This window comes from Sander vitreus, chromosome 2 (genome assembly GCF_031162955.1).
Source record: "Sander vitreus isolate 19-12246 chromosome 2, sanVit1, whole genome shotgun sequence".
Taxonomy (NCBI): Eukaryota; Metazoa; Chordata; class Actinopteri; order Perciformes; family Percidae; genus Sander; species Sander vitreus.
In genome coordinates, this window is record NC_135856.1 from 28,079,520 (window position 1) to 28,105,175 (window position 25,656).

General features: G+C 42.9%; 3 protein-coding genes and 2 non-coding genes across 8 annotated transcripts; 3 read left to right on the forward strand and 2 right to left on the reverse strand.

The window, feature by feature from the left end:
* Nucleotides 1–938: 938 nt before the first annotated feature.
* Nucleotides 939–5,454, reverse strand: LOC144530407 (GRB2-related adapter protein-like). 3 transcript variants are annotated; one of them, XM_078269991.1, is made up of 6 exons: nucleotides 5,377–5,454; nucleotides 5,156–5,253; nucleotides 4,536–4,655; nucleotides 1,409–1,557; nucleotides 1,188–1,201; nucleotides 939–1,153 (listed from the first exon to the last, which is right to left on the reverse strand). In XM_078269991.1, exons 1-6 carry the CDS (start codon nucleotides 5,452–5,454, stop codon nucleotides 974–976), a joined length of 639 nt encoding a protein of 212 aa, XP_078126117.1. In that variant the 3' UTR covers nucleotides 939–973. The 3 variants fall into 3 exon arrangements, with proteins under 3 accessions (XP_078126117.1, XP_078126110.1, XP_078126102.1); XM_078269984.1 differs by lacking the exon at nucleotides 1,188–1,201 and having other exon boundaries at nucleotides 939–1,155; nucleotides 1,394–1,557; XM_078269976.1 differs by lacking the exon at nucleotides 1,188–1,201 and having other exon boundaries at nucleotides 1,248–1,557.
* Nucleotides 5,455–6,554: 1,100 nt separating this feature from the next.
* brat1 (BRCA1-associated ATM activator 1) lies at nucleotides 6,555–15,937 on the reverse strand. 2 transcript variants are annotated; one of them, XM_078264014.1, is made up of 12 exons: nucleotides 15,474–15,937; nucleotides 14,662–14,810; nucleotides 14,432–14,579; nucleotides 13,862–14,279; nucleotides 12,669–12,791; nucleotides 11,696–11,787; nucleotides 11,507–11,610; nucleotides 11,188–11,374; nucleotides 10,698–10,771; nucleotides 9,329–9,413; nucleotides 8,928–9,211; nucleotides 6,555–8,162 (listed from the first exon to the last, which is right to left on the reverse strand). In XM_078264014.1, exons 1-12 carry the CDS (start codon nucleotides 15,598–15,600, stop codon nucleotides 7,284–7,286), a joined length of 2,670 nt encoding a protein of 889 aa, XP_078120140.1. In that variant the 5' UTR covers nucleotides 15,601–15,937; the 3' UTR covers nucleotides 6,555–7,283. The 2 variants fall into 2 exon arrangements, with proteins under 2 accessions (XP_078120140.1, XP_078120132.1); XM_078264006.1 differs by having other exon boundaries at nucleotides 12,669–12,794.
* Nucleotides 15,938–16,070: 133 nt separating this feature from the next.
* On the forward strand, nucleotides 16,071–24,630 carry eif3ba (eukaryotic translation initiation factor 3, subunit Ba). Its single transcript, XM_078264028.1, has 19 exons — nucleotides 16,071–16,265; nucleotides 17,638–17,830; nucleotides 17,918–18,037; nucleotides 18,130–18,187; nucleotides 18,321–18,449; nucleotides 18,565–18,722; nucleotides 19,413–19,544; nucleotides 19,672–19,738; nucleotides 19,836–19,882; nucleotides 19,999–20,209; nucleotides 20,309–20,381; nucleotides 20,481–20,603; nucleotides 20,715–20,793; nucleotides 21,024–21,162; nucleotides 21,292–21,417; nucleotides 22,536–22,613; nucleotides 22,969–23,077; nucleotides 23,200–23,312; nucleotides 24,058–24,630. The coding sequence occupies exons 1-18, from the start codon at nucleotides 16,166–16,168 to the stop codon at nucleotides 23,298–23,300; spliced, it is 2,043 nt and encodes a 680-aa protein (XP_078120154.1). The 5' UTR covers nucleotides 16,071–16,165; the 3' UTR covers nucleotides 23,301–23,312; nucleotides 24,058–24,630.
* On the forward strand, nucleotides 20,844–20,925 carry LOC144512087 (small nucleolar RNA SNORD60). The gene has a single exon (XR_013500962.1). It is a non-coding gene; the product is annotated as a small nucleolar RNA SNORD60 (small nucleolar RNA).
* Nucleotides 22,333–22,418, forward strand: LOC144512060 (small nucleolar RNA SNORD60). Its single transcript, XR_013500957.1, has one exon. It is a non-coding gene; the product is annotated as a small nucleolar RNA SNORD60 (small nucleolar RNA).
* Nucleotides 24,631–25,656: the final 1,026 nt, after the last annotated feature.

Consider the following 25,656-nt stretch of genomic DNA (forward strand, 5'->3'; position numbering starts at 1 on the left):
TTTCACATCTGCAGTAGTACTTCACAAGATCTGTAAACAGACGTTTTGATGTGTAAAATCGCTGCAGTTCTTCTTTAAAGGTCCCATGGCATGAAAATGTCACTTTATGAGGTTTTTTAACATTAATGTGAGTTCCCTAGCCTGCCTATGGTCCCCCAGTGACTAGAAATGGCGATAGGTGTAAACCGAGCCCTGGGTATCCTGCTCTGCCGTTGATAAAATGAAAGCTCAGATGGGCCGATCTGGAATCTTACTCCTTATGAGGTCATAAGGAGCAAGGTTACCTCCCCTTTCTCTGCTTTGCCCGCCCAGAGAATTTGGCCCACCCATGAGAGAGCGAGAGACATCATGGCTTGCAAACAAGCAAAGTGGCAGTTGGTCAAGGCCACAGCCCCACCCTCCACCTTGCCCCCCCTCTCTCCTCCTCAATAGCATTTAAAGCTACAGACACAGAAATGGCACATCCTAAGGAAAGCTCATTGTGGGACTGGCTCTAGTGGCTGTAATTCTGCACCAAGGCTGAATTTTGGGAAAGAGACTTCAGATACAGTATTAGGGGACCACTAAGGTCTATTTACAAGCATCCAAAAAGCAGCATGTCATAGGACCTTTAAGAATTTCTTTATAAAAATCAATTATTCATAACTAATGTTGCTAAATCCTGATTGGTGCAAGTATGTGACCTCACTTTTTTGCCAACTGAATTCCCGCCCACTTCAAATCAGTAAAGAAGAGTGCAGAAAAAAAACAGAAACAAAGAAATATTTCATGTGTAATAACAAAAACTGTACCAACTGTGGCTGAAAGAAACGCTGTTCTCACACAGGACTCTGAAGCTGATTGAGAAAATACGATTTCGAGCCTTTCAATCAATAATGAAAATTGAATCGGTGGATTAATTGGACTAATTGTTTCATCACTAGTTGGATCATTGCATAAGAAAGGTAAGTCCCTACAGCGTGACCGATACGTGTCAGTGATACAGCGGCTGGACAAATTCTGGCGGAAAGATTCCCACTCGGCCTCGACAGCGCCCTCTCCAGGTCCGTGAGCTCGAGCAGTCCAGCAGGTCGATGATATCACCACGCAGGAAGTGGAGGTGGGCGGTCTGAGGGGGGGTGTAGTCACAGAGGGCGTGAGCCAGGCGGGGTTTCTACACAAAGACAGAGCAAAGACATCAGACAAACCAGTGTGTGTTCAACATAAGCGGTTTGTTATGAGTAACGATGCTCGGTGATTCGTCATACCCCCACAACTGATTCATGCAGACGCTGGGAGGGCTCTCTTTCTGGGTGAGAGGGGTGGGAGTGGAGGCGGGCTGAAGGGAGGGACTCCTGAGAGCTGCTTTTATAAGGGTTGGGGTACGGGTTACGCCCAGGCTGGGACAGCAGGCCAGGGGATGCAGGAGGGTCTCTGAGGTAGACCACTTTTTCCACGCCGATGCTGTGAGTTCTGTAGAAATCCACCAAACGGTTGAGGGAGCAAAACGACTCGTCCCAGATGCAGTACTGACCGCCCCCCTCCAGCACCCGAAAATGTTCCACCCTCTCTCCGTAGCTGCAAAATAAGAGAGGTGAGAACGGTAAAGGGGATAAAGGCAGGAATGCACTTTACTGCTTATTTATGCTCCAACAGCAGTATGAAGATGAAAAGGTTATTCTTCATTCCTCTACCTGTTTCTTTGTTTAGGAATTCATGCAGAGGTGATGTGAACAACTCCGTCATTGTGGGAAATGAGACTACAGTCCACACACCACACACACGCACGCACACACACACACACACACACTCACAAACACACAAAGCTTGCCGTAGTTAAAGGTGCAGTAGGTAAGCCTTTTAAAACTAACTTTCTGTCATATTTGCTGAAACTGATCCTATGTTCCAGCAGAACTACATGAAGCAGGTTTAAAAAGAAATCCAGCTCCTCTGGCTCCACCTACAGCCTGTAGTGTGATTTGCAAAAATCCACCGCTCCCTGTTCAGATGCACCAATCAGGGCCAAGGGGGGGGGGGGGGGGGGGGTTGTCTAACTGAATGTCAATCACGGCTCATGCACACGCATTCGTTCTCCCTTGTGGGGGGAGGGTCTTAGGAGAATGTTTTGGGCTTTAGCGGAAAAGGGGGAGGGACTGAGAAGTTGTCGATGTTCAAATTTTTTGACTGAGTCCTGGATCTTCACAATCCTACCTACAGCAGGATTGCTGCTTACTCACTACTAAGTAGTTTGTTTCACACTCATAGTGTGCAACTAAAGCCTGTTTTACAGTTCTATGGAGGGTCCACGCAGAGCTTTTTGCCATAGTCTACGGTAAGTGGCCTGATGTTTATACTTATGGGCTGGTGTAAAGTGCTCGAGCCGACGTGTGTGTGTGTGTGTGTGTGTGTGTGTGTGTGAGAGGAGTGGTGAGCGAGGGAGAAGTGAGAGAGTGACTACGATCAGCTCCGGAGCGAGTAGCGACTCTAGAGTCATAGTGAGAGAAACAAAGTGTCTCCCCTGTGTTTTCTGACCAAGGTGGGAAATCTGTAGCAGGAAAAGTTAACCTCTCCTTGATTTCATGTTGTTTATGGAGAAGGAGAACCAGGAAATGAGTCAGAGGGAAATGCAACGCTACCAAGCCACGGCCAGCGACGTGCGTCGCCACGACGTGTAGTTACATTTTTCGAGAGGTGCAGTCAGGCTACTGGCTGAGGGTCCGGCGTAGACGCAGAGGGGTCTGCGAGTACGCCGCCGATTCTACGCACGACTATAAAACGGCCTTAACTGAGTGACGATATAAGCAGTACGATCGACAGAAAATATTTGTCAGCTGATCATTGATTAATAATTGCTTCAGTCATTCTTCAAGCAAATAATGGGAAACATTCACTGTGAGAATTAGCTCTGTATCTGTTTTATAAAAGAGCAAACTGAATATATTTAGGTTTTGGATTGGTGGACAGACAAAAAAATGTGAAAGATGGCCACTATTTTATCGCTACGTTTTCACATTTTATAGATTAAAGCTAGATAATCAGCCTTCCTTATCAATTCAACTGCTGTTTATTTTCTCAATTAACCAATTAATCATCCTCTTCATTAGTCTCTTAACTGTGAAACGATATTGAAAAATTCTTCAGTGACCAAATTAATGTCTTCAGACTTTATTTCGACTGACCGAAAGTCAAGTCAAGTAAAAAGGGCAATTGGCTTCCCGTTCTTCCTGTTTTTAACACACTACACTCTCAAAACATATTTAGAGTTATGTAGCGTGGAATTGGGACACCAGTAATGTGTGTTAGCCCTGTGATAAAAGAAAGAGCAGCTAAAGCATGGATAGTTCAGAGGAAGTTCACCTGTCTTAAATCTCACTAAATAATTGACATTGTTGTATTAGTCGTCATGGTGTCATCATGATGAACTGCAGACGCGATGAGGATGAAAAACATCTCTGGAAACACCACTTGTGACTTTTAGAATATCATGTGTGGTTCCTACTTCAACCACACATGTCATTCAACACCCCTAACACACATATCTGTCACACTGCACTTTTTTCTAGATTTTAAAAGGTTCATTGCTTAGATTCTGCACTTTTTGTTATGGTTGAATATTTTATTTCTCTTATTCCAATCCTGCCTTATTTTATAGTTTGTAAAGACATACGTGTAGTCAGTAATACATTATCGCCCTCTGCTGATCATTCTGAGGATTACACTCTGTGGTAATGTTTGAGTATGTGTGCATAAATAAAGCAAACCTCTTATCTCTCAGCCCTTGCAGGCAGGCAGACAGATGTTGTGCTTTAGATCATTAATATGTGCACAGTGTGTACATGCATGTCTGTGGCATGTGTCGATTGCATAATGTACCTGTGTTTAATTAAAGACTGAGCGGTGTTATGCAATGCCCCAGAATATTGGACACATTTAATTTACCCTCAATGATTAAATGTGTCCCACGTCACTTTGGTGACCCAAATTACATCCCCTGACACACACACACACACACACACACACCCACACCCACACACACACACACAAACACACACACTCTCTCTCTCTCTGCAGCTATTTTTAGTGCAGGTTCTCATACAAAAATATGAAAAATAGTCTGACTCTCCCCTCCACCAGCCCTGATACACACTCAAAGAGACCTGGATGCTGTAACTGTAACTTGCTAATGTGCTCAATGGGAAGAAAACAAGCATACTTCTACACAAATAATATAACAAGGAGATGCTGCTGCCTGCCTGTTTCATGCAACCCTTCTGATTGTAAAGTGTATTCTGTCAGCCAGGTGTTACATTTCTTTTGAGGTCAGACCCTGGGGCAGATGCTCACCTCTCCGCTCATTAAAGACACTAGGGAGGTTTGATGGGAAATTACAGCAGTACAGCAGATTCAACACATGCAAATATAACCGCTGCAACACAGCACACAAACATTTTGGAACTTATTAACATCCCGATGTGTAAATAGACAACAGAGGAAGGTTACGTCAGTCTGCAGCATGAGATTTGTCTCTTGTGTCTGTGTGTGGTACGCTCACGGACCTAACGGAGACCGAAAACTCTCCAGGAGCTGATTCACTCTCCCTCACCAGGAACACTCCAGTCTCCTGCCAGCACAGACGCTTTTCGGCATCAAGTCTTGACACCCGTCCTGCAAACCACCTACAAACAGACACACACACACATGCAAATTATACTCTTTTCTTGAGCTAATATATTTTTATATTTAGAATTACGGTTTACTCATGTTACTCTTCAAACTGACATGAGCATGAACGCATTTTGAATGAAAAATCAACTCATTTACGGTTCAGTGGTTCCCAACCAGGGGGTTGAGACCCCAAAAATGGTCTCAGAATAACTCTGAGGGGGGGGGTCACAATGTTTTTTCACCTTTTTCTCATTTTTGCATTTTGTCTTTTGAAATACAGAATACTGTCACCTCTTTAGGCATCGCAAATTCCTTCAAATGAATTGTTTTGGTTAAACCCACTATTGGAGATCATAACCTGTCATGAAGAGTCACAAGTAGACAACACGTTTGGGAACCACTGATGCCAATCCACATCTATAATATTGTGTTTGCAGGAAACAATGGCAGTTTTCTGTCCTAAATTGATTTGTTGTTAAAATATGTGGACCAAATATTATTATTTTTTTACGGATAAGGAAGGAGGGAAATGTAGTTCTCTGGCACGTAGCCACGCTTCCCCTGGATCTCTGCCGTGACCCAGCAAGAATCATCCTCCATTTCTGTCACCTAAAACACACATGCACAGTTATTCTTACTATGTAAACATGCAATCTTTTTGTTACCTTTTAAAACCTCTAAAATGCATCAACCTAAACAATTACACACACACACACACACACACACAATTACCTTGATAATATCCCCTTTCTGAAAACTGATCTCGTCTGCTTCTGATGCTGCGAAAGAGAAAAGAGCCACCGCCTCCATCCTGCAAAGGAGAGTCAAGTCCACCACAAAAATAGTTTCACTTCATGAATGAAGAGACAGAATGGGGCGATGCCACTCTATTACAGGATGGGATAATCTGTGTGTGTGTGTGTGTGTGTGTGTGTGTGTGTCTCTAACATCCTGCTCATTAGTTAATGAGCGGAGTTTTTTTTTCTGCATGTGTCCCTCTGTTCCTCCATGTGACTGAGTTAGAGAGTGTGTGAACACGTGGAGGTGGCGACCGCCCTCTCCATCTCTGATTTCCACACACTTTAAACCCTGGAGCTTTAATGAAGCATTTCCACGTGGGAAATCAGTGACAGTGGATGGAAGACACGAGAAGGAAGGAATGAAAATAACCTCAAATGGAATGTGATGACCTTATGATGAAGTCTTTGCAAAGGTTCCAGCCAATTCCCACATCATTTAAATTAGCAGCTGACATGATGAAAAGAAACGGGGACCACTCATTAAAAAGGTGTCGCCAAGTCTATGTATCATAAACCATCTTTCTCACCAGCTACAGCAATTGTGATAACTGGAATCCTGAGATTGAAACTGCATTTTACTTGCATAAAAAGTTCTTCTTTAGAGTAATGGATTGTATGGATAATTGGTAAGTCTCATTCTAGTACAGGTGAATAATTAAAAATGATCAGCAACAGTCAACACAACAGCACAGGTTTAGAGGAAGCAGTAGGGGATGTGGCTGCTTTTCATTGGTGCGCCTCTTACTTACTGGAAAGTTACCATCAATGCTGCGTTCGCAAAGCCCCCAACCCCCTTCCCACAGTCCGTTTTCCCTCCTGCTGTCTGGGAAGAGGTACAGGAGCATCTGTGCCAAATGTTATTAGTTTGTTTGCAAGGGACAAGTACTGTTCAGAGAAAGGTTGACAGCTGCAGAAGCAGTGTCCGATGTACTGTAGCTAAAGCTAATTTCCACCACCAGTCCCTTGATGGGCAATCCAGCAGAATGCTAAATAGCTTTTTTTGTTGCACTACTATGGACCTCTGCTGGAAGTAAAGACGAGTGCAACTGCATTGTATCAATGTATCTTAAAAATCAATAGAGACATTACATCATGAAAAAGCAAAAAAACTTCCGGTTTGGTATTTAATAAAATTGTAATATTTAATGTTATGTAATTCTCAAAACTGTTACCAGAAACAGTTAGCCTGGATGCCAGCCGAACGTATGACGACATCCGGCTAAGAAACAGTCCAAACACACGTATAAATCAGTCAAATCAGGGCAATTCCTCTTTTACTAAAGTAACAAATACATCACAACATCATGAAGGCAGATGTATCCTGAGTACTCATAACAAACTAACATAAGGCAGTGCAGTGTGTGTGTGTGTGTGTGTGTGTGTGTGTGTGTGTGTGTGTGATTGGGCATCGAGAACAGATTCCTACTTGGAATCGTTTCAAAAATTACGATTCCAGTGGAATCGTTTCTTTATTGGAATCGTTTAGAGGATTTGGGTTCAAATCCGATCATTGCTTCCCAATTTAATATGTGCAAGTTTTGGTTTCCGAAGCGGCCAGGCGCTTGTTGTGTTGCAGCCTTGGAGGACAGTAAGCAGCGCTCTAGTGTGGCTTTATTTTACGTTGAAAAAGCCCTGTAAAACTGCAAAACCACCACTGACTCAAAATAAAACTGCCCTCTTATTTGTGTAAATAGGCATGTGACCCGTTTCAACTCCACCCCTCAAAGAATCGGAATCGAGAATCGATAAGAACCGGAATCGAAAGGAAGAATCGGAATTGGAATCAGAATTGTTAAAATCCAAATGATGTCCAACCCTATGTGTGTGTGTGTGTGTGTGTCAGTAGCAGTCCACTATGACCTCTTGCCCTGGCTTTGTGTCTGGATGAGTGTGAGCGGCACTCGCAGTCAGTATGTCCTGCAGCAGAGAGAGGGGAGAGTTGTGGATGTGGTCGCTGCTTTGAGTCAGGACGTCCAGCCTCTCGTCTAAACCCAGAGACCTCAACACCTCGCACACACTCACAGTCACACTGTCACCTCCCCCGTCTGCTCCGCTGAAACTTCTCTGTGCCGAGATGTCCGCCTCTCTGGCCCGATCGCTCTTCTCCATCCCCAGTATCTTTGTGATCTCGTGCCCCCAGCCCCTCCCAAGCAGTTCACACGATACTGTTGCCATGGCAGAAGTTGCATCCAGCGCCCCTAGCGACAGAGGGCAGATCGTCTCTCTGAGTGTTATCAGCAGTCGACAGGCCTTCAGAGCCACAGGTCTATCGCAGTCAACCAGACCACTCAACAACGCTGAGATGACTCCCTGCTCGACCACACGGGCCAGATCTGACTGCACGCCCTCTGCGTGTGTGCCAGTGTGTGTGTGAAGCGTGTAGGCCTGATCAGAAACTACACCATAGGGGTGCTGTAGGGCACAATGTGCATCTGACCCCTTTCTGTAACCGCGGTGAGCTGAAAAGGCTTGGTCCAGCAGCAGCTCAGCCAGCTCCAGCGTGTGAACTTTGACCTCCCAGTCCAAATCGGCACTGCCTTGGGAGAGGATGGTGCGCACACATTGCATCAGGAGAGAAGTGGAGGAGGTGGATGACGATGGAGGCGAGTGTGAGGAGCGTGAGAAGAACCAGGAGATGAAGTATTGTACGACGGCCCTCCTGGGGAATCCCTCTGTGTCCTGGGAGAGGATTTCAAGCAGCCGGCTCACTATTTCAGTCTGCATAGGAGAGAAAATCATCGATATGTACATCTGAAATCACTGTACCTCCTGTTTTTATTTTTGTCCTTATCTTTAGAGGCCCAGTACACCTACACAGGTAAGTAGGTAGGTATGTTTATTTTGAGGGTGAATACCCTTCACAAAATATGAAAGGAGACTCTTAAAGAAGGAGAGGATAATAACAATGTAAAATATATACAAACTCTAATATATGTATAAACAACAATTATGTTTCTATTGCTTATTTACAGGGATGGCAGTAAAAAAAAGGAACAAAGGTAGCAATTATACAATTAATCATAAGAGCGAAGAAAAAAGTCTTGATTTAAAAATGTGTTTGCCTCTTTGATCGGACAAGGTAAGAAAATGCTCTGACACCAATAGATTGCTTATTAATCTGAGTGTACATGGGTGAATAATAATAATAATAATAATAAACTGTATTTATATAGCGCCTTTCATAACATAAAATGCAGCTCAAAGTGCTTTACAAAAAGAAAAATGCTGATCTCTTACTCAGTCCTAAGAAAGTAGCAGCTTATGTTAATAATCCAAAATGTTACACAATTTTAACCTTTATTTTACCAGGGGAAAAAAATCACATTGAGATTAAATCTCTTTTAAAAGTGAGCCCTGGCCAAGAAGGCAGAATTGACTGAAAGGATAGAAGAAAAACTATAATTTGATATTGTATCCCACACCACAGCAAGTGCTTCCCTGTAGTTTTGTGCCAGAGTCAAATGTACAACAATTTGTGCCTACCTGGTCCTGAGTGAGTGCTGCCCCCTGTTGCCAGCTGTGCGTCAGTGTCTTTGCCAGTGCAGAGATGGCGCTGGCTCTCACATAACTCTCTGTATCCTGGAGGGCCTCCCTCAGGAGAGGAGTAGTACAGCAGCCGCCCAGCAGAGCCTCAGACGCATCACACACCTCCTCGCCTGATGTCACGGAGACGTGCACACCGGCCAGGTGTCCCAGAAACTCCACCGTCGAGTCTCTCACCTCCCAACGCATGTCACACGCACGCTTCTTCACTACCTCCACCAGATCTAATTCATGTATACACATACATATCATTTCAGTGACACATTACTTAATGTAGCCAGTAGAAATACTATAGCCTAGTATTCATGAGCTTGAGTGAGGAGGCTGCTGCTGAACTTTACCTTGTCTGAGCTGGTCTGTTATTAAGGAGAGGTCAGTGCACACTCTGATCCACTTTACTAAGGCCTGGTAGGACTTGTGGAGTACCTACAGTAAGAAACACAAACACAGTCATTTCAATGATAGTAAACAACAACGATTTACACATATTTTGTAGCTAAAGTTTGTAACCCTCATGAGCAGACTCAGACTCTCATTGTGACTTAATGAAGTCAAAGATGGAGCCGTCAGTGGCTAGAGACTCTCATGTGACCAGACAAACAGCCAAAAAGCCAAAGCATACATGCCTGTCTACCCGTCTTTTACTGAGACATTAGCTACTTCCCATTCCTGGAGAGTGCTATAATCTGTGAGGTAACATATATATCCCTGTGTGCATACTGAGGCCCCTACTAATTATTTTCATTATCGATTAATTAGCAGATGATTAATCTCTTGATTAATCTTTAGATCTAACCATGACTAGAAATTCCACCGGATGACACTCTTTTCGGCCGGATGTCCGTTACCTTCCGCTTTCTTTGTGTTGTAGTTCTAAACTCTGGTGGATTTCTGGGGACTAAGGTTAACTGCTCCTCAGATCTCTGCAGGGTCAATCCAGACAGCTAGCTAGACTATCTGTCCAATCTGAGTTTTCTCTCGCACGACTAACTAAAACAACTTTTGAACGTACACACGTTCCACTGAAACAAGTTCCTTCCCGAGGCTATTTGGCAGAGTCACCGTGGCTCCGTCCGGTGCTTAGCGCCGCCCAAAACGATTGCGATTGGTTTAAAGAAATGCCAATAAACCAGAGCACGTTTTCCTCCCATCCCAGAATGCTGTGTGGACTAGCCAGACCCTCCTCCGCAACGCTGTGGAGGAAGGTCGGGCAAAAGCGAGACTACTCAACTAACCATTTCAGCTTATACATTATAAAAAACTCCACCAACTCAGTGACAGCTAAGCAAACTGATAATGTGGCAGAAGGTTTCAGAAAAAGCTACTGTGGAGTGGACCTTTAGTTAATTATTATGTCATACTACTGTTTCACTCTCAAACATATACAGTACATGTAGCCTCTATACATGACAGAATGTGTGCATCAGTATGGAAAAGAAAGATCTAATTACAAGTTTTGAAAAGTTCTTTAAGACTTATTCTTGCAATATTTCAGTATGACTTTATTCTTGAACTATAATGACTTTTTCTGCCAAAATATTTTGACTTTATTCTTTAAATCTCTTTAAACAATCAATGCTGGTGTCTTCTTCTTCATCACTGCTCCCCAGTAGTAGTAGTAGTAGTAGTAGTAGTAGTAGTAGTAGGCACAAAATAAAATAAAAGAAGTTGTAATCAAGCATGTATAGACAGGAAACACACATAACTTACAGTGGGGTCAGAATCAGGATTGTCCAGATATTGTATCAGAATTGTGAACACTTCACTGATCTTCTCCTTCGCTCCTGAAACGCACAAGATGGAGGATAGGTGCTAAATGTTACATCCTAAAAATCCTTCTCTCGTGTGTGTGAAAACACACATTATAATGTTCATATACTGTAGCATTTCTTTTGTGTCAGTATAGGATATTTGATCTAACTTTCTTCTATTTTGTTGGAAAATTCTGCAAATTATTTAGACCAGTTTACACATTTTTTATAGTTATATTTACTTTTATACTTATACTACTCAGTACCGAGAAAATAACTTATGATATTCTGTACTGTTCTGCTGCATGTGTCCGGTATTTACTTGAGGAGTTAGGTTAATAAAAAGACGATTTTAATCTCTTTCCAATAAAGTTTCCATAAAAGTGGTTAGGAAAGGAAAGAGAACAATATTTCTATTTGGATCATTCCACATAAACACACAGTGTCACCTGGGCTGCTGTTGAGAGCCGTCAGAGCCTCGAGGGCACATTTCTGAACTTTGCCACTGCCGATTACGTTCCTGCAAACCTCGCTGCAACCAGTGGATGAGGAGGAAGAGATGCCACTGCAGATCCTTAACAATGACACAACGGCAGTGACAATCAAAACTGGAGGACATGGGAGGACGCCAGGAGGCTGAGAGGGAAAAGAGAGAGAGAGAGAGAGAGAGAGAGAGAGAGAGAGAGAGAGAGAGAGAGAGAGATGTTAGTCTGCTTCACATAAAGAATACAGTTTCCTCTCTGTGTTCTGTTGTCTTTACAGCCTCACCGTGAGTGTGATCTGTGGTGTGTTTGTCAGACAGACACAGATCATAGAGATGCAGGAGGTTTTACTCTTCAGCTGCTCTACCACTGAAAACGGATGCTTGTCTGCTGCAGGGACAAAACATATTTAGTTATAAAGATGCAAATATTTGTCCATTCTTTTTGGTGAACTGTGTATATCTGTGTGTTTTACCAGTGGTGTTTGTGCCCAGTAGAGTCGGACCGGTTATAATGTCGAGGGGGAGCAGTAGTATTCTCACAGCCCGGGCTGTGTGGACAGTATCACTGCACAGAAGAAGAAGAAGAAAACAGCAGCCATGGGTAAATACATCCTGGTTTTCTACGACTTGAACTAATATGTTTGAAAACAAACTGAGAACTTCCAATAGTTGGGAAATGGGAGCGAGAGCTGAGCCCTAAGGGGAACGCAATCAATTGAAAACTAAAGTCATTCCCACTCCCTACTGCACGTTCTGTCAACCTGAACAAACTGGAACTTTCCTGCACATGGTCTGGGAGTGTGAACAGGTGCGTGAGTTCTGGAATAAAACATCATCAATAATATCTGATGTGATAGGATGTCGAATTCCTACTGACCCGATTGTTTTGTTACTTAACGACGACTCTAAATTACACCTGCTTGGGAGACAGAGGAAAGTTTGGCTAGCCGGCTCAACCGCGACCAAGAAAATGATAACTCAGCGCTGGCTCCCCCCCACTCGCTTTGTATAAAACAGTGGTTGGCTTATTTTCTAGACATAGTTATGCTTGAGCTCTCTACAGCAAGGATTAACTAAAACTAAATCATCAACTATCAACCTATGGAATAGTGCAGCAGTACAAATACCAGACCTAATGACCTCAGCGCCACAAGAACTAGAGGAGAGTAACTAGGCAAGGTGGGATTTCTGTTTGTTTATTTGTTGTTGGTTTTTTTTTTGCCTCGAGCCCGCAGAGGGTGGGGGGTGGACGAGGGGTTTTGTTTTTGTCCTTGTGCAGTTTGTATTTCTCTGTTCTGTTCTGTATGTTTGCATAAAAAGAAAAACCAATAAAAAGTTAATCTAAAAAAAAAGAAAAGAAAAAGAAAACAAAGTGAGCTTGAACTGGTGATGGTGAAGCCATATTCTGTATGAGAGTGTGAAATGGTGCTGTGATCAGATGCTTACTGGTGACCTCTGCGAAGCAAAGCAGCTGCAGCATGACAGAGGTCAGCGGCGTTGTTAATGCTCAACATGGACGATAGAAGACGGGCGACGCGTTGGTCTGGGACACGTCCATCAGGGCCGCAGCTGCTGAAGACAAACATGAACATTGTTTAACACTGAAACCACTCATTATACACATGTTTTATATCTATGGTATACAGTGCGTCATTTGTTTCTCTCTTTCTTTTTACATTATGTTCATGCAGCAGGTGCAGCAGTCGATGCGGCTTCTCTTGAACATTTCTCTATACTGTATTTACTGTGAATACACGAAAATGTGTGTTAACTTATCTACAACCACAGCACAATTCTTCTAAACTACTAGTTGTCCACTGTAGAAGCAGTATAAGCGCAAATGTAGTATGGGAAGTACAGTATTATTCACAAGGTAAAGCCTTTGTAACATATGGAGCTTTAAGTAAACTGGCTTGCTGAAACTGCCTATCGAGCCAGTGGGGCCTGCCGATGTAATTGAGCCTAAGCGGACACAATGTAGATATAAAGACTGGCTGCGTATCTGCTATTTGCTTGAGTAAAGGTAGGATTCAAAGACAGTTTAAAAGGTACGTTAGGTTAGGTACGTTAGCTGGAAAACATCATTTAACATTAATACTGGGCTTTCATAGGAGCGCTAAAAACCTTCTGGCACATTTAGATTTTATACGAGAGGATGGAGCCTTGTAAAAAAAACTGTAAAAATAAATGGCAGTGTTCAAATTAACACCATTGCATTGTTAAAGTCATTGTTAAATCCAAGCTCCTTCGGCGAGGAAGATGCCTTCTGTCTGATCTGTGACGATAATGTTAACTTGTGTATTATTTGTGGCCGGGTTGGGTCAGCGGGTAGAGCAGGCGCACATATGCTGAGAGGCTTATGCCTCGACGCAGAGGTCCAGGGTTTCGAGTCCGACCTGAGACAATTTCCTACATGTCTTCCCCCCTCTCCCTCCCCTTTCTCACCTAGCTGTCCTATCCATTAAAAGGTGGAAAAGCCCAAAAAATAATCTTAAAAGAAAACGTGTGTATTATTTACATTTTTTGTATTTAATGTCATTGTATTTATTGGTGGATTTACTTTTAATATGACTGCTGTCTGTAAACTGAATGTTCCCGTGTTACACTGTGTTTGTGTTCATAGGAGAGAACCAGTGTACCTGTTTGCAGCCAGAATGACATCCATCAGAGGCAGCGTGAGCTGACTGCAGCCTGCTGTCACCAGTTCCTCCAGAGAGTCTATGACTGTCTGGAGCAGCTTGTCCCGGAGAGGAGGCCCGGCCTGGGCCAGGAGCAGGGCCAGAAGTTTGAGTATCTGCAGACTCTGATGGAGCTTTGTGTTTTCTTTGGGAATCAGAGACTCCTTGAGGTACTCTGAGATCCCCTTAACAACAGCACTGTACTCTGCGCTGGTTTCCATGGTGATGGCTGGGGGTTCTAAGTCTTCTTCTTTCTTATTGACGCCTGCGGACGAGACTTTCTGAAAGAAGAGCAGGATGTGGGCGAGCATTTGATTGGCAGCTGAGGCAACAAATAGACTCGTGTCTGTCTGGAGTTGTAGGAGCGAATCAATGAAATCTGGAGAGTGAGAAAAACAGATTTCAGCTATGAAGTGGTCAAATTCTTACGTCTTTATTCCTAAATATTGCCTGTCTCCATCTCATCAAATTGTCTTTTATGATATACAACATATGAGGAAAGATGGTCTCATTTCCTACATTAAGTTTCACCTGATTGTACAAAGAAACTGAGAGCCTTTGGGTGTTGCAGTGTGCTCCTTAAGCCCTGGATCCAGCCGATCCGTAAACAGGGATCTTCCCAGAGTCCTGCTTCTTGCCAGTGCTGTAGGTTGAAGACCTGGTTCAGAACAGATCGTTCCTGCAGGTGGGGGGGGGGCATCATCAAAGTCAGAAATTGTTTGTAACAATTTAGTAAAAGTACAAGGTGACACTAACTCTACCTGAAGCATTTCGAAGCCGTCCTCAGTGGCAGCCATTAAGCCGGTGAGTCTAAGAGTGAAGGAGAGGACACCGGGGTCTGAAGCTGTGTTGTGAACCACAGTGGATATGAATTTAAGCAGACATGGGCAAGCCTCCAGCAGAGATCCTCCTTCATCAGGAGAAAAAGGTGGACGTGAGACAGTGGTACAGATCTTTAATATCCATCTATCCATCCACAGCTGGAATAACCCCCAAGGCAGATCCCCCTGTTCCCCTCACTCTTTACTGCATTTGGTATGCATCATTTTGCCTTTGCCAGACTTCACATGACAGCTTCACTTTTATAAATACATTTATTTCGGAATATCCACCATGTAAGTATTGTATCAAGAGAAATGAAAAAGGGTATCAAAACTCAAATTTAGTTTAAAGGTGAAACAATTAGTTGTTGTTTAATCAATTAGTCGACTGACAGAAATGAATCGACCAAATGGGACAATGGCACAGCCCGGTGTGCCCCATGCCACACACACACTACATTGTGTTGTGGCTTTTGTTTCTTTTTCTTTGTTTTTACAGAACGACGTCTATTCAGCCGTTTTTATTCATCGACTCCATACAATACCGACTACAGAATCCTCCCATCTATTTGTTTTGATTATGTTTGTGGTAAATGAATTAGTTTATTATTTAGTGTAGCTAGGTTAACCGTATGTCTCCTGTTTTATCCAAGTCTAAGAGCTTGGCTGTGACACTTTTTTATGACATTTTTTGGACAAACCAGATAACATATGACAGATAACCAAACTATCCCGCCAAGTTTAGTACTAACCAGCCTCGGTGAGCCCTGTAAACCAGTCCAACAGTTTCTCCAGGCTGGTGTCATCGGGCACAGACCTCCCTGAGTCCGCCAGCACCTCACACACACTGGGCAGCAGCGAAGCACACGCTCTGTCCATGGTACTAACGTGTGTGTGTGTGTTATGAGCATTTAAGATAAACTGATAAGTTTACAGCTGAATAGTTACATTGAAGCATAGCTACATAGTTTACTCCGACTCACGTATCTGCTACAGCTAGAAGCAATGTAGTATTGAGTGAAAGGTAACAGCTAACGTTAGCAAAAATAACAAAATTAAGTTATTCCTTCTAGTTTAGCTCAACGTCCATCTCGCGGGAAATTGTTTCGGATGTACCGGTTTGTGGCGTCCCTCATATTTCTTTCAGTGTAAAATGTGAGAGTCATAACAAGGACACTTGCACAGTTTACTGATCTATAAACGTGGGGGCAGGTTAAATCGCATGTGCAGGCCCCAGATAGTACCGGTCCCTATGTTTTACAACTCTAACTTCTTAGCGCAGCGCTTCCTTCCCTCCGAACCAGTTCCGGTGTTGCGTTTCCGTCACATCGTCCATTTTCACATAATCGCACATGGTGCCGCACCGGTCGATGACCGTCAGCCTCTTAGTTTTTTGGGATTCTGCTCTGTAGTGGCGAGAAATCCGTCTCGTAGTACCTGATAAATGCAAGATACGGTGGATATGGTGGACGACCCCGAGTATGACGAGGAGGAGCCTTCCTTCAGCGACCCGGAGGACTTCGAGGATGACATCGAAGATGAGGGTGAGCGGCAGCAGGAAAACTGCCGGCTTTCTGGCCTGTTGCTAACAGTTAGCTAGCTTACAGCCGTATTAACGTTACTAGCTACATATGCTACAAAGCTAGCTATCTTGTCATTTTGCCTTCTCGCCCGTAATGTCTAGCTAAACGTTGAGGTCGGATTATCAGGAATTAAACGGATACATCGCAGTTTTGATTAAAAGTATTCTCAACCACTAACACCGTTTATCGTTAATATAACTAACGTTACCGTTGTAGCCTCACCCAAACCACTCACTGTGGCCTTGTCGCTGTCATTTGGAAAATTGAAACAGGGGGCAAAGCTCACTAAAGATGCCCATTTTCTCGTAATGTTAGCTGTCGGAATAGGTGATTGAGACCAAGACCGTTGCTGCGAACCTGCAGTCGGTGGTTTGCATGAAGCAGCTGGTAATAGAAGCTGTCTTTCACATCAGTGTATCATTAACGTTAATCCTAACGCAGAGAGTGGAGCGGAGTGTGGTCCATATTATCCCTCAGGTCTGCAAATAAAACGCGAACAAATGACACATCAGCAAAATGTATAACACTTACACACTCAGCTGCCAGTTCATTAGGACCCTAGCTAAAAATCTATTAAGTTTAATACAACAGCTCTGCAAAACATTCCCGTATGAAGTGTATAATGTTCAGTTTTCGTTCACATTGGTGTTGGTTCAACTGTAGTCATTTTGAAGGTTTGTGGTGCTGTTGAATTGCATTGTTAATTAAGAGCAGTTTTTTTTTTTTATAAATTATGTCCACCCCTTGTATATCAATGAAGTTAGTCTAAACATTAGAAACCCCTATTAGTGTAAATGAATACAATTCAACAGCACCACAAACTACAGCCTCCAAAATAACCATAACGTTGGATTAACACCTCTCTGAAACATGAGATTGTATTAGTTTAAGATAGATGTACCTAATAAACTGACAACTGATTGTAGTGCACTTCTGAAACGTTATTTAATTCAAGCTGTACATAACTATTTCCATAGTGCACCATCTTTTAACCTGCCAACTGGGCATGTGAAATTTGACTAGTGAGTGGTATATTGGTAAAGGCTCATACTATGTACCTACAATATCACTAATTGAATTCCATCCGAGAACCTTTGTTGCATGTATCAAACTCTGTCACTGTCCAATATAGGCAAAATCATTAATAAATAATAGCTATGATTTAAAAAAAAAAAGAAAAGAAAATGAACCCAGTGGTCGCATTGCAGTTTGAATTGAGAGACATTGGGGCACGCAAATGTATTTGGAAGCCCAGGCTAACACAGACAGATCAGATAAGTTACTTAACGATACGGTTTCCCACCCTGATCTTCTCACCCCTCCCTCTCTTCAGAGTTCTTGGAAGACATCCTGAGAGAGAAGCCCCAGGAGGCTGACGGTATAGACTCGGTGGTGGTGGTTGACAACGTCCCTCAGGTCGGCCCGGAGCGTTTGGAGAAACTCAAGAATGTCATACACAAGATTTTCTCCAAGTTTGGCAAGATCACCAACGAGTTCTATCCAGATGCTGATGGCTTGACCAAAGGGTATGTGTATCACTGTCTACTATGTTATGGCATTATAATGCAAACGTGTTGTATTTAAGATGTAACACGGAGCCATATCTTACACAGGTACATCTTCTTGGAGTATGGTGGTCCTACCCAGGCCCTCGAGGCGGTAAAGAACGCAGATGGATACAAACTCGACAAACAGCATACATTCAGGGTCAACCTCTTCACTGACTTTGACAAGTAAGTCTTCAGTGTCTGATAAGGAATGCAGCAAATGTGACGGCAGATATATGTAAAACAAGTAGATTAATTCAGTTTGCTTATTTCCCCAGGTACATGAACATCAGTGATGAGTGGGAAACTCCAGAGAAGCAGCCATTCAAAGATTTTGTGAGTTATTTTTTTTTAAACAAATACTTCTTTTTTTCTAATCATAAGTAATTTATTACATATAAGGTGTTTTATTCTCAAAGGTTTTACTTCTATGCAATCCTTTACAATTGGCCACTTAATGTCTATTCAGGGTAATATGCGCCATTGGATTGAGGACGCAGACTGTCGTGACCAGTACAGTGTGATCTACGAAGCCGGAGAGAGGACCGCCATTTTCGCAAACGATGCTAAGGAGCCAATCACAGCTGAAGAGAGAGCAGTAAGTAGTTCATCACACTTGGAAATGCAGGGTTAATAGGCTCGTATTAAATGTAAATCAACAGTAGTGGTTGGCTTGCAGACTACCGTAATAACGTTTCTGTGTCCTGATGCAGCGCTGGACAGAGACATACGTCCGCTGGTCTCCAAAAGGCACCTACCTGGCCACCTTCCACCAACGTGGCATTGCATTGTGGGGCGGCGAGAAGTTCAAACAGATTCAGAGGTTCAGCCATCAGGGAGTGTCCCTCATCGACTTCTCACCATGTGAGAGGTAATCAATATTCTGTCTTACCACCACTTATAGACACTTTTCTGTAGCATTAGTCATTACCCGATCAAAGTGTGTGTGTGTGTGTGTGTGTGTGTGTGTCCAGTGGGGAAGTTACAATTAGTAAATGGATGCAGTGTAATTGAAATTGTCATTCTAATGCAGCTGTTTGAATACAACTCTTAACTGTAATTATGAAATGTGGCAAAATTCTTCTTCTGTGGCATCCCCAAGAAGAACCGCAAAGAAACAAAGTCCCCCTCTAACTTATCTCTGCTGTTCATTTGGCACCACCTTATTAAAAATGAGATAAATATGATTCACACTGAAAAGAGCAATGTAGATTTTTAGCTAGATTCACAAGTCTGAATGTTTTGCTTTTTAATGAAGCGAGACATGTACAGATGGGTTTTAAATCTAGCTGCAGCTGCATCAGTGTGAACAATTCTTTATTTAGATTACAATAAACTAGGGATGTCACAATCAGGTTTTTTGCGCTGTGATTATCGTTGGGCATCTGCTGATACATAGTCTGATGCTTTTATCTACCTACATGTTGATGCGATATCCAAATACTGAAGGTCCTGGCTCAAAACTGTTAAGCTGATTATCTTAAATTATTATCAATGTTAGATGAACTGCTTTGTTTCTGAATCGTCTGAAGCTCCATGTGCGGGTTTTGGTGCCTTCCAGGTATGTGGTGACTTTCAGTCCACTGATGGACACCAAGGAGGACCCACAGGCCATCATCATCTGGGACATTCTAACCGGACAGAAGAAGAGAGGTTTCCATTGCGAGAGCTCTGCACACTGGCCCATATTCAAGTCAGTACTCTGTGCCTGTTTCTTTCTCGTTGTAAAAATCACATTTGCTTCAGCGATGCTTTCACATTTGTTGCTCCTGCAGTCACTTGAATATATATATATGATAATGGAACGTATTGGTTCTCAGATGGAGCCACGATGGGAAGTTCTTTGCCAGGATGACCACAGACACGCTGAGCATCTATGAGACTCCAGTAAGTACCCTTACCAAAAATTAAAAAAAAACTATAGTTGTATTTATTCATGTAAAGTGTGCAAGTGATATTAAAGCCATGTTTCTGCTCCTTTCAGTCTATGGGCTTGCTTGACAAGAAGAGTCTCAAGATTACCGGAATCAAGTAAGAGTCCTCGATGATGCTTTTATGATTTTATTTTTTCTTTTCTTTTTTTTCCCAGTTGTAAATTGCGACGGCTTTCTATCTGCCGATATTGACAATGATCTGTGTGTCTACAGGGACTTCTCATGGTCTCCTGGTGACAACATCATAGCATTCTGGGTCCCTGAGGACAAGGATATCCCAGCCAGGGTGACTCTGATGCAGTTGCCTTCCCGTCAGGAGATCCGTGTCCGCAACCTCTTCAATGTTGTCGACTGCAAACTGCACTGGCAGAGAAATGGAGATTACCTGTGTGTGAAAGTGGACAGGACTCCTAAAGGAACACAGGTACACAGGTGGAGAGAAAGAGGGGAAACCGCTGAGACCTCACTGGTAAAAAATAAAATAAAAAATCAATTGCTCAATATATGTTTCAATCCTTTTCAGGGTGTGGTCACCAACTTTGAAATCTTCCGCATGAGAGAGAAGCAGGTTCCTGTTGATGTGGTGGAGATGAAGGGTAATAACATTATAAACACACAGAGTAATGCAGATTGTTTCCCATAGGAACCCCCCTCCCCCCCCCCTCTGATTTATTGTTTGTTGTTTGTCTATCCAGAAGGCATCATAGCGTTTGCATGGGAACCCAACGGCAGCAAGTTTGCTGTTCTCCACGGAGAGTCTCCCAGAATCAACGTCTCCTTCTACCATGTCAAAAACAACGGCAAGATCGAGCTCATAAGTGAGTAAATCGTGCCATCATGCCAACTGTCCTATTGACAGGTGCACAGTATAGGACGCACTGTGAACCTCCACTGAACTTGACAATTTGTCCTCCTTTTTTTTTCTACAGAGATGTTTGACAAGCAGCAGGCCAACAGCATCTTCTGGAGCCCCCAGGGACAGTTCTTGGTGCTGGCTGGTCTCAGGAGGTCAGTTAAATATCTGGGTGTGGGGGTGTATGTGGGTGTGAGACACAAGAAGCCGCTGATGACAAACTAAATAACTTTTCTGACACCTCGTATGAGAGCTAAGCTCCTGATTCTAACTCTGACCTGAGGCTCACAGTATTCTACTGTATATTTGCACTTGTGTGTGTCAGTTTTAAATGAATTTCAGTTTGTGTGTAATCTTCTCTTTTCCTGTGTGTGTGCGTGTGCAGTATGAATGGAGCTCTCGCCTTTGTGGACACATCAGACTGCACCATGATGAACATAGCGGAGCACTACATGGCCTCCGACGTAGAGTGGGACCCGACCGGCCGCTATGTCGTGACCTCCGTCTCCTGGTGGAGCCACAAGGTGCATGCTGCTCCGAAATTCCTGTCTTTTTCTTTCCCTGCCAGACCAATTCACCGTCGGTGGGTGTAAATTCATACTGAACTTGCACTCACATCCTATTCCTCCACTTTTTTTTATGTGCGTGTCTAGGTGGACAACGCCTACTGGCTGTGGACGTTCCAGGGCCGTCTGCTTCAGAAGAACAACAAGGACCGCTTCTGTCAGCTGCTCTGGAGACCCAGGCCTCCTACCCTGCTCAGCCAAGACCAGATCAAGGTACCATTTAACTATATATATATATATATAAATATGGGCTGTCAAAATAACGCATTAATTTCGATTAATCTAAGAAAAAATAACGCGTTTAAAAAAAAATAACGCAGATTAATCCATTCCATATTGACGTTTGACTCGGAGCCGTTCTAGCCACCATTGGACTGTAAAATGAAGGAGGGAGACGAGAATGTTCTGCCTGGATTATTAATTGGAACATTTACTTGTAAAAAATCTTCTTCCTGCCAACCCTGGCTACCGAAATCTGGTTCCACTGATATGTCTGCGCTTCTCTCTGATGCTCTGAAGACGATACCGGCAACATAAACATCGCTGCACGTGATGCTAGTTAACACTACCCGACAGCAGCTAACGTTAGCCTACCGCTAGCTAGTAGCTGGATTAAACACGGTTAAAATGCTGACAGCTAACGCTAAACGGTGTGAAGTTTGACTGTATTTCACTGTAGAGGATTCAACACCGGTATGTAACAATCTGCAGCTGCCGTTGGAAAAACAACACAGACGGTGCGTTCAATGAAACTGGTAAACTACAGGCTCGTGGTGCATTTGAAGTTATTGTAAATGTCCTTTTCCCATCTGATGGTTGTTTTTGTCGTTCAACAGCGATTTACTAGTGAAATAAGTTATTGTTATTATAAAATCATTTCATTTTGACCATATGGCCTTAGCAATGAACAAGCCGTTCTTTAATGTCACCAACCATTGTTTAGTACCCCTTTTTTTTTCTTTTTTTTTTAACTTTCTTAAAAAGTATTGGTTCAGGCACCGTTAATTATGTATGCGATTAATTAATCACATAGTATGTAATTAATTAGATTAAAATTTGTAATCGATTGACAGCCCTAATGGTGGACTCTATATATATATATATATATATATATGAGTGTATGTGTGGAGCCAGTGATGACAAGCTAAATATTTTCTGACACCTCGTATGAGAGCTGCTCTGCAGCTCCTGATTCCAACTCTGATCTGAGGCTCACAACTACATCCTGTGGACGAATGCCACACATACTCGTTATTGTATTTGTCATCTGTTTTGATTTGTTGCTGTGGAACATTCCTTTGCGGTTAATATCCCTCTTCCTCTTCCTGCAGTTGATAAAGAAGGATCTTAAGAAATACTCAAAGATCTTTGAGCAGAAGGATCGTCTGAGCCAGTCCAAGGCTTCTAAGGTTTGACCTGTTCATTTCTTGTACATCTATTATTTTACCTTTAGTAGTTTGTTGGGAATGATGCTCACACAACTATTTTGGCCCTCGCGGTATTTTCTTCTTCCTCATTAACCAGTTATTACGGTGTTTACATACAGTATGATTTATGTGTGTTTAAGCATAATTTAAGTTGTGACTCAATATTTTTTGTCTCTTGTGAAGAGATTTAAAGGATCTCAAGATCTCTGTAGCATAATTGTAGTTTTCATACTAGAGACTAACAAGTGATTTATAGAGCCCCCTTAAACCCTCAGAGAAGTGATACAAGCTGCATGTTTACAAATCACGAACATTATTCTGTTTTCTTTGTGAGTAGGAGCTGGTGGACAAGCGCAGGTCCATGATGGAGGACTACCGTCGCTACAGGGAGACGGCGCAGCAGACCTATCAGGAACAGAAGAATGTCCGCCTGGAGCTCAGAGGAGGTGGGAGCTTTCTCGTGTTCTGTGCCCCTGAACCTTTACCTCTCCTACCTGTCTTTATCTTTTAATAATAATAATAAAAAAAAATTTAAAAATCAATGACGTTTGTTTATCTCGTCTTCCAGGAGTGGACACTGATGAGCTGGATAGCAATGTGGACGACTGGGAGGAGGAGACCATTGAGTTTTTTATCAACGAAGAAATCATTCCCCTCGGAGATCTGTAGTCCCCCACGCAGGTAACGCACACAGACGGTCTGATATGTCCAAATCCTCATTTCTAGATTGTGTCATTGTGTTCATTGTTCGCAGTCAGTGGTTGGTCTCGTCTTAACCGCATATTAGGTCCTGTTTAAAGGTCATATCGGGGCGCCTGGGTAGCTCACCTGGTTGAGCGTGCGCCCCACGTACAGAGGCTCGGTCTTTGAGGCAGCGACCGCGGGTTCGATTCCGACCTGCAGCCCTTCGCTGCATGTCATTCCCCCCTCTCTCTCGCCTTTCAAGACTTCTCAGCTATCCTATTGGAAAAAAAGGCCCAAAAAAATGATCTTTAAAAAGTCATATCACATAAAGAGATCTTCTCATTTGCCCCTAGTTGTGTCTGAACATGTACATAGTTTCAGTTTTATGTGCTCACGGTTTTGAGATGAAAATTCTGCCACTAACTTTCCCAATACAATGGAGGTGATTGTACTTTAGGATGCTGCTCAAAGCACTGAAACTGCTGCTGCAAATCTCCATCTTTCAGCAGAAATGTCTTTTTATTCGATGGAAAATGGCTGCATTGTATAACTGTTATGTACCAACTCATTCATTCTTTGTACAGCTGCTGAATTTGACGAATGCAAGTTGTACATGTTCTGTGTACTCAAATAAAAACATGGGGGGGAAATTAGTCGCATTCCTGTTTCTGCCTTGTATAGTGATTGTAGCCGTTGACATTGTCTGCCTGTCTGTGTCTCTCTCTCTCTCTCTCTCTCTCAGTCCATCCGTGTTTGTGTGGAAGGAGGAGAGAAGAACTGCGTCATTGATTGGAGAAGGTCGACGACCACGCAGTGAATTTTGGGGTTCCCAATCACGAGCCCCAACATTCAACTTTAGTGACATCATCAAAGCACGCCTTGCGGATCAACAACTACATCGGGGGACAAGAGAGGATACTTTGTATTTGATATTTTCTCTTTGTCTCTCACCATCATCCGCCCCATTTTATTTTTTTTTTCTCTGTGGAACTTGATATTTAGTACTGCCTATTTTTTTTTCTATTCATTAATCGCAGTCACTCACTCTAATTCCAGCCCCGTGTCTCTTATCGGACCTTCTTTTTTCCAGGGGTTGTTTTATGAACTAGCCTCACCATGCTAGTGTGTTATCACAGGGCAGCACAGAGTGCCATACCAGTGGGGGGTGAAGGCGTTGTGACTAAACAAGTAGCCTTCTTTATAAATGTGCTGATGTGGCGCTATAGTGCACTGTATCCTCCTCCTTTCAGACTAGGCTTTCACACAGGGAGGGGGTGCGCAGTGGGAATAACTTTAAATAAACATTCAAACACAATACTATCTGACTATGTCTTGTGTTTGGTTCTTTATTGTAAGGGAATAATCTGTTGTCTAGTTCTGTTCTTACCAGCCTAAATGACATGACCAACCATTTTGATAATTATGACAAACCAAAAGCCTTACATTCTCTGGTTCCAGCCTCTCAAATGTGGCTACTTGCTGCTTTTTATCATATTAAATCACTTTAAATGATATCTTTTGGCTTTGGACCGTTGTTCAAATCAAGCAATGCAAAGACGTCACCCACAACTCTAGGAAACTGGTGGGTATGTGTTTAACTAAGGACTTAAATTGTAGCTAAAATGTCCTTGGGTGGAATTTCTTTCTGCTCTGATGATTTATATATTTCTATCTTTCACCATAGTTAAAAATATTTGTAAGTGACGGTCACTCACTGCTTCATATCTACTGTGTATTGTGGTGCTGAAGGATTTTATGCAGCCAAGATCATGGGGTTCTCTTCTTCTGGATAGCTGTCCTGTCATTAAGGTGAAAGTCTTCGTCATCCATTTATCAAGCCATCGCTACCGTGACCCACAAGTCATTTAATGTGCTTTTGGAAAGTAGAATACAGGATAATTTTTGTGTGGAATAAATAAACGTTCCGAAGACTTTTGTTAGGAAGTTTTCTAGCCGGTTTGCTTGACCTATGTCCATAATTACAGTAACACAGTGTGTGTGTTATATTCAACATATTGCATCACTGTTATCAAGACAAACCATTTCTGCAGCATACAGGGAACAGTTAGTTCTTGATGTGCCAGCACCATTTAGCTTCATTAGTTATTCCCGAATGGAAATGTGGGATCAGACAGTGTTGTTGCACTCTATATAGTGACTCTATAGGCTGCAAAGATCTTTTCCCTCATTAACCTAATGACCTAATGCATGAACAGATGTTCACTGTGATGTTTGACAGGGTAGACACCAGTAGCAGTAGCTCAGTCAGTAGGGAGTTGGTTTGGGAACTGGAGGGTTGCTGGTTTAAGTCCCATTACGGACTGGTAGCTGGAGAGGTGCC